This window comes from Nicotiana tomentosiformis, chromosome 12 (assembly GCF_000390325.3).
Source record: "Nicotiana tomentosiformis chromosome 12, ASM39032v3, whole genome shotgun sequence".
Lineage (NCBI taxonomy): Eukaryota > Viridiplantae > Streptophyta > Magnoliopsida > Solanales > Solanaceae > Nicotiana > Nicotiana tomentosiformis.
Window position 1 is genome coordinate 15,845,808 of NC_090823.1, and position 8,294 is coordinate 15,854,101.

The 8,294-nt window shown below is 39.4% G+C and overlaps 1 protein-coding gene across 1 annotated transcript; it reads right to left on the bottom strand.

Moving 5' to 3' along the window:
- Nucleotides 1-2,465: 2,465 nt before the first annotated feature.
- Nucleotides 2,466-3,185, bottom strand: LOC138902284 (secreted RxLR effector protein 161-like). Its single transcript, XM_070190127.1, has one exon. It carries the CDS (start codon nt 3,183-3,185, stop codon nt 2,466-2,468), a length of 720 nt encoding a protein of 239 aa, XP_070046228.1.
- Nucleotides 3,186-8,294: the final 5,109 nt, after the last annotated feature.

Genomic DNA, 8,294 nt, shown 5'->3' on the forward strand with positions numbered 1-8,294 from the left:
GGTGTATATCAAGTGCAATCGTACGATATTTCCATAGAAACGCAGTTAATAACTCGAATCTTCCAATTGAATCATGGCCTGGTTTTAATTTATTGGGTGTGCGAACAAAGTCCCATATTGGTAGCTGAAAAGATTGAGAGTCTACGTATAATGTGTGAGATCTCTAAATGGTGTGAGGGCTTTTGAAAAAAACCATTTGGGCTTGGCCTAAAACGGACAATATCATACCATGTTAAGACTGTATTCGAGCTAGTTTAGCCCAACATAATTGATCTACTGGCTTTCATCTGTTTATTTGCAAATAAAAATAAAAATGAGCACTGGATCAACCTGTCTTCCATGCATATCCATGCATTTGTGGGCTCGACTTTCTCATCATATTCATTGTGTTATGTGTGTGCATGTAATGCATGGCAATGACCTAGCATTTAAATGGATAAATTCACTTAGTATATTTAGAAACAATTTAAAGCCATAGGCGTCCATCATTGTATGATTAACTCCTAATCCAATGGCAAATCCACCATAGTTAATACGGGTCACCTGTGTATAAAATTGAACAATAGTTTAATCATTAAAAGGGAAAATAGGAGGTAGTAAATGCTTATGAGTCTGTACTACAATGCAAGAAATACATTAATTTTGAGGTGGTTTTTCTATATGATCCTAAAAACAATCTTCTATGGAGCTAGAAATAAGAGGTAAAAACACTTTACTTAGTCGAGGCATGCATCATATCTTTAATTAATGATTTGTGTTGTTTGCCTTACTGTCCGACAACAAAGAAGCCTACCACATCAAGGTGACAAGCTTCGGACCTATATATGGTCCTTTGTGCCCAAAACAGCTCTCATCTCCTTGAAGCATATAGATCCCACCCAATCGAAGAAAATTCAACCCAAACTCTTCCATCCTTTTGGGCATAGGGATGTGACAACAAATCCAAATAATCAATCGCTTTTTCCATCTGCCTCAAGCAAGATGTTGCAATGCCAAAAAGCAAGATGTTGCAATGCCAAGATGTGCGATGCCAAAAAGGCATTAGCACCCCCTTATCTATGACATAAGTTCGTACTACACACCTTTCCTTTACGGGAGTCCTATTACTCATTTGAACTATTTTAAGTGGAGTACAAATATCTACTTGAAATGTTATAACCAGATTTTACTTAGGAGGTAACACTCGCCTGCCATTTAATTTGTATATTTTATTACTCTTTTTTTCCCTCTCATTATATTCCTTGTTTTGATTTATTATTCTATTCTTTCATAACTTGCAACACCATGACAACAATGAAGATCAAAATTTTAATTTTTCGGATTTGAATTCGACAATTCACTCTTCCTGGATTAGTCCGCTTGTCCGAAAAAAGAGGGAAAGTGCTAAGACCGCTAATATTCCCGTATGATAATTTTTTTTATCGTCGCTGCTGCCGAATATTTAAGAAAAGGATTGTATATTTTCGAAAAAGGAAAATAATGTTAGTTTAAGTTTATGTCATAATTAACTAAGTGTAATATCATATAAAAAGATGACACTTGTACATATAATCAGATTTAAATTTATTTTTTTTGCTAATACAAAGATAAGAATAAACCTATAAAAGATTTGGGGGGGGGGGGGGGGGGGAATACCCATCTAAAGTCAAAATATAATTTTTTTTTTTTTTTTTTTTAAGGGAATGGTGCTGTAAATAGAGCTCAACACCTTTCAATGGTGGCTTTGTCATCTGGGGGAGAAAAAAAGAAGTAAAAGACAAAAGACTAAGAAAAAGAAAAAGACTAGTAAGTAAATTTTGTGGCTTCTCACTCTCTCAAAGAGAATGTACACATATTTTGCCACATTGAGGCTACTTATCGTTTTCCCTGTATAATTTCAAGTAGTGAACTAAAATACAATTAAAGGAGGGATACCGATTGCTTACCTGAACTAACAGCAATGGACAACCAATGATCCCATCAGAAGTGCAATTAATTAATTAGACCTGAAGATCAACTTTTCAGTAAACCACTAATGTTCTTGAATTCTTGAAACGATACTTTAGGAATGGAAAGTTATACAACATAAAAGTAGCGTCCCTGGTGTAATCAGCTAGTGTGTCGAAAGTCAAAACTTACAACTCTTACAAAGCAGATCTCTAAAGTCATTTTGACTTTTGATTAGCGTACAATATTGATTTTAGCTAAGGTTCATAAAAAGGCTGTTAGGATGAAGCTCAGACGAGCTTTGGATGATGAATGAACGAGAAAACCCTAGAAGGGTCGAGAAGAAGAAGAGAGAGAGACAGAGAAAATATAAAAGAGAAAATAACCATCCGTCTTTCTTTATTTCATTAATGTGTATATATATTTACATCAATAAAGTGTGTAATGGGTAAAATAAAATGTGTAATTGTGTAACTGGGCCCGAGTCCTATACAATTATCTATTGGGCCTTTTATTTAGATGGACTACCAGATTGAGCTCTAACAACCACCCCCTCCCCCCCCCTTCCTCAAGCTTGAGGGTGAAGAAACACTAAGCTTGCTAAGAATATCATAATAAAGCTGAGTAAACAAGGCCTTGGTCATAATATCAGCCAATTGATTTGCACTGGAAAAAAAGTGTAAAGAAATAAGTCCAGCATGAAGACATTTACACGCATAATGGCAATCAATCTCAATATGCTTAGTTCTCTCGTGAAAAACAAGATTCTTGGCGATATGTAGAGCAACCTCACTATCACAATACACAGGAATATGATTGGAGATGGGCAAGCCAAGGTCACCAAGTAGTCTGATCAGCCAAACTATTTCAGCAGCAGCTTTCCGCAGAGCTCTATATTCAGCTTCTACTGAAGACACGGATATACTAGGTTGTTTCTTGCTCTTCCAAGAAATATGACTGCCACCAAGAGTGATATAATAACTACTGACAGACTTGCGAGAAATAGTGTAAGAACCCCAATCAGAATCAAAGAAGCCCATAAGAGACATGTTAGGAGAAAGCGAGATGCCCTGTGTAGGGTCATTCATGAGATACCTTAAAACATGAAGTGCAGCTAACATGTGTGGAACCTGAGGATGTTGAAGAAATTGACTGAGATGCTGAATAGAGAAAGAGATGTCATGCCTTGTGTGTTGTAGAAAATTCAACTTCCCAATCAACCTTCTATACATGCTAGGATCAGAGACAGGTGCCCCCATATCTGTCACGACCCAAACTAACCCCTATCGTGATGGCGCCTACCGTGGAACTAGGCAAGCCGACTCATTTCCAAAATAAACCGATATTTTTATTTCAAAGAGAATTTCAATATTATTTAACATAAAAACCTTCGTAAAGGAGTTCCAATCAAAATAAAAGTACGGAAGGAAAAGCCTGACATCGGGGTGTCACTAGTCATGAACATATACTACAATCTGTCTAACAATATCAAGGCTAACTCAGCCTGGAAAAATAGCTAAATACAACTAGAGGAAGATAAGAGAGAGAAGAGCAGGGGCTGCGATCGCCAAACAGCTACCTTGCTATCTCCAAGAAAATCTGCCACCAGAATAATCGATAACTGCTACCGTGTCCAGCTACACCTGAATCTGCACACAAGGTAAAAGGAGTAACGTAAGTACGCCAACTCAGTAAGTAACAACAATAAATAAAGACCGAGCAGTAGTGACGAGCAATAAAGCATATAACGTTCATATAAGGAAAACTCAGTAAAATACCAAATGCTTTTAAAATCAGGATTTGAATCAAAACATCTCGTTTAAACCCCGTTCCAGTAAAAATCATTTAATGATATTTTTTAACAGTTTTCAAACAGAGGAAAAATGTAAAGGTGAGCAAAAATGGTGAAATCATAAACAACCCCTAGGGCAAAACATCACTCATAAACAGCCCCTCGGGAAAACCTCACAGTCACTCGTGCCACTCAAGCATACCTCACAATCACTCTTGCCACTCGGGCATACCTCACAATCACTCATGCCTCCCAGTCACTCAGCACGAGCTGCCTTAATTTCTACTTGCGCTCACTGGGGGTGTGTACAGACTCCGGAGAGGCTCCTTCAGCCCAAGCGCTATAATCTGCATGGACAACTCACGTGTTGCACGGACAACTCACGTGCTATAATGATAAAGTATGCTGCAGGCGGGCAACCCCGATCCACACTCATCCTCACACTCAGGCCCTCGGCCTCACTCAGTCATAAACCCCTCAAGCCACTCGGGCATTTCAGTAAAACAGGGCATTCGGCCCAAAATATTTATATGCATCAAAATAGAGTCATAAAACTAAGTTATACGGTAAACAAGTATAAACACGACTGGGTATAGATTTTTAATCGAAAACAATGAGAGGATAGTAAGAAACAGCCCCTAAGGGTCCAAACAGCACGGGCGCAAGGCCCAAATATGGCATTCAGCCCAATTTACAGAAACTCTTTCTAAAACATATAAGTATCATATAGTTTCAACAAAGTATGCAACTTTACAGTTGCTACGGGACAGACCAAGTCACAATCCCCAACAGTGCACGCCCACACACCTGTCACCTAGCATGTGCGTCACTAAAAATAGTAGAATGATACAAAATCTGGGGCTTCATACCCTCAGGACTAGATTTACAATCGTTACTTATCTCAAACCGGTCAAATCTCTACACCGCAATGCTCTTGCCTCTAGACTCGGCCTCCAAATGCTCCAAATCTATTCGCAGTCAGTACAATACCATCAATATACGTTAATGGAATAAATTCTATAAGAAAAGCTACAAAATTAGACCAAAATCCGAAATTGGCTCAAACCCGAGATCCGGGCCCACGTCTCGAAATCCGACAAAATTTACAAAACTAGAAAGCTCATTCACTCACGAGCCTAATCATATCAAATTCATCAAAATCCGACATCGTTTGGTCCTTCAAATCCTTAAATTAAACTCTTAAAAATTCCAAGCCCTAATCCCCTACTTTCACTCAAAAATCCTACTAATTAATGATGAACAAAGCAATAGATTCACGAAATTTATACCATTATGGGTTATAATCACTTATCCCAACGTTGATCTTTGCAAACCTTCAAAAAATCGCCTCTCTCCCGAGTTTCTCAAATCCAAAAATTGAAAAATGAAGACAAAACACGAGCTGGGGCTTTTTCTGCCAAGCACAATCGCACATGCGACCTCTGTTTCCGCTTCTGCGAAGCCGTACCTGCGAAAATTTCATCGCAGGTTCGGAACTCACTAAAGAGCCCATATTCCACATTTGGGGCCCAAAGCGCGCGCCTGCGCTTGCGCACCTGCGCGTTACTCTTCGCATCTGCGAAGTTAGCCCAAAATCCTCCTCTCCGCATCTGCGCTCAAGGCCTCTCACCTGCGGGCTCGCAGATGCGTCCAATTCTTCGCACCTGCATTCTCAGCCTTGGCCTAGCGTTGCTCGCACCTGCGCACTCCCCACGCTCACCAGCGGCCTCGCACCTACGACTCTTCCTTCCGCATGTACGGAAATAGCAGAAGCAGCAGCTCCAACTGCAAATTGCAACTTCGACAAATCCGTTAACCACCCAGAATCATCCCGAGGCCCTCGAGACCTCAACCAAAAATACCAACAAGTCATATATCAACATACAAACTTAGTCGAACCTTTGAATCACTCAAAACAACATTCAAACACCAAATTACCCTCGGATTCAAGCCTAAGAACTTCTAAATTTTTAAATTCGGCAACCGATGCCGAAACCAACCAAACCACGTCCGAATGACCTCAAATTTTGCACACACATCACAAATGACACTATGCACCTACTCCAACTTCCAGAATTCCATTCCAGCTCCGATATCAAAATTTTCACTGCCGACCGACATCGCCAAATTTCTAATTTCGCCAATTCAAGCCTAATTCTACCACGGACCTCCAAATCACATTTCGGACACACTCCTAAGTCCAAAATCACCTAACGGAGCTAACGGAACCATCAGAATTTAAATCCGAGATTATTTACATATAGGTCAATATCCGGTTGACTTTTCCAACTTAAGTTTCTACCTAAGAGACTAAGTGTCTCAATTCACACATAAACCACTCCGGTCCCGAACCAACTAACCCGATATAATATAATATAGCTGAATAATACAAAAAAAAGTAGAAATAGGGAAAACGGGGCTATAACACTCGAAACGACCGGCCGGGTCATTACAATATCCAAATGAAGTTTGATAGAAGGATCCAAAGGTGTGAAAACAGGAGAAAAATGTTGGCAGTTGAACTCAGCTACGAGATCAGTAGTGTACTTGGATTGGGTCATAAGATAGCCCTGGGGATGAGAGGAGATCTCCAATCCAAGAAAGTAATGAACTGTGCCCAAGTCCTTGATTTTAAACTGGTTGTCCAGAAATAACTTCAAGGAGTCTAACTCAGCAACATCATCCCCAGCTAGCAATATGTCATCAACATAGACAGCCAGCATAACAAGAGAACCAGATGAAGATTTGGTGAACAAAGAGTAGTCATTGAGACTAGAAATGTAGCCCCTAGAATGCAGTGCTTCAGACAGTTTAGAAGATCACTGTCTGGAAGCCTGCCTGAGGCTATATAAAGATTTCGTGAGTCGACAAGCCCAAGTGGTGGAGGCAGAAGTAGAAGAGACATCCAGACCAATAGGAATCTTCATATAAACCTCTTCATGAAGGTCACCATGCAAAAAAGCATTATTGACATCTAACTGATAAACAATCCAGCCTCTTTTAACAGCCAAAGTAAGGAGACACTTGATAGTCGTCAATTTAACAACAGGGAAAAAAGTTTCAGTGAAATCAATACCCTCTTTTTGAGTATCACCCCTGATGACCAACCTTGGCTTGTACCTTTCAATGGAATAAGCTGCCCTCTGTTTAATCTAGTAAACCCACTTACAAAGAATAACTTTCTTGTATGGAGGGAGTAGAACAATGTTCCAAGTCCGGTTGGACTCAACAGCTTGAAATTCCTTTAGCATGGCCTCCTGCCAAGTAGGATGTGAAGCTGCTTGCTGGTAGAACTGAGGCTCATGCATATGCAACTCAGTTTGGGACACCTTAGAAAGGTTAGGGACATGAACAAGAGATAGGACAGAGGTACAAATGTAATCTTTGAGATAAGAGGGCTGAGTAACAACTTTAGTGGATTTTCTGACAGCTTGAACATGTACAGTAGGTAAGTGAGGACTGGGTGAAGGCGTGGAACAGTTGTCAGGGGGAGAAGTGGGAAGACTGGTAAAAGGTGGAGAGGAATAGGAAGATGTAGGAGGAAGGTCCATAAAAGGTTGTGGTGGAGAAGCAGGAACAGTATGGTTGAAAGAGTGAAAGAGGAAGATATGTTCATGGAACATAATATCCTTAGAATAGAAAACAGAAGAAGTAGAAAAATTTAAAAGTTTGTAGCCCTTTTTACCATATTGGTAACCCAGGAAGAGACTAGGAATGGCCCTAGATTGGAATTTGTCTCTGCCAATTCTGGGAGAAAAAGCAAAGCACAAGCAACCAAAAGATTTTAAGTGATCATAAGGAGGTGGGTGACCATGTAATTTTTCAAAAGGAGAAATATTTTTTAAGATAGCTAAAGGCATTCTAATAAGGAGATAGGTGGCAGTCAATACATAGTCTCCCAAAACTTGAGAGGTAGTTTAGATTGAAAAAGGACAGCTCTAGAAATTTCTAAGAGATGTTTATGTTTCCTCTCCACAACCCCATTTTGTTGTGGAGTGTAAGGGATGGTGGTTTGATGCAAAATCCCTTGGTTAGCAAAGAAAGAAGCAGTTGCATGACTGCTACTAAGTTCATAAGCATTATCAGATCTGAAGGTTTGAACTGAAGAATGAAAATGGACTTTTACCATGGAAGTGAAAGCTTTAAGGATAGGGAGTGCATTGCTTTTACAGGATAATAGATGGGTCCAGGTGGCTCTACTGTAATCATCAACTAAGGTTAAGAAATAACTGAAATCATTGTATGTTTTAGAGTTATAAGGCCCCCAAATATCAATATGTACTAGTTGAAATGGGGCAGTTGAATGAATTTTACTATTAGGGGAAGGCAGCCTTTGCTGTCTTGCCATTGGGCATATTGAACAAATAAAAGATTGCTTAGAAGAAACTTTATCAAATATGAAAGGAATAGACTTCATTCTATGAAAAGGCATATGACCCAATCTTTGATGCCATAACATGTCTATTTTATTTACAATAGGTGTCTGATCGCATGGAATAATATTTACAAAATAAATGGTAGACTCAGACTTATTGCATGACACAGAACTACAAAAAGAAAATATGTCTGAATTAGG

Excerpts from the sequence above, each read along its gene's own strand:
- LOC138902284 (XM_070190127.1), bottom strand. The coding sequence starts at position 3,185 with ATGGGGGCACCTGTCTCTGATCCTAGCATGTATAGAAGGTTGATTGGG.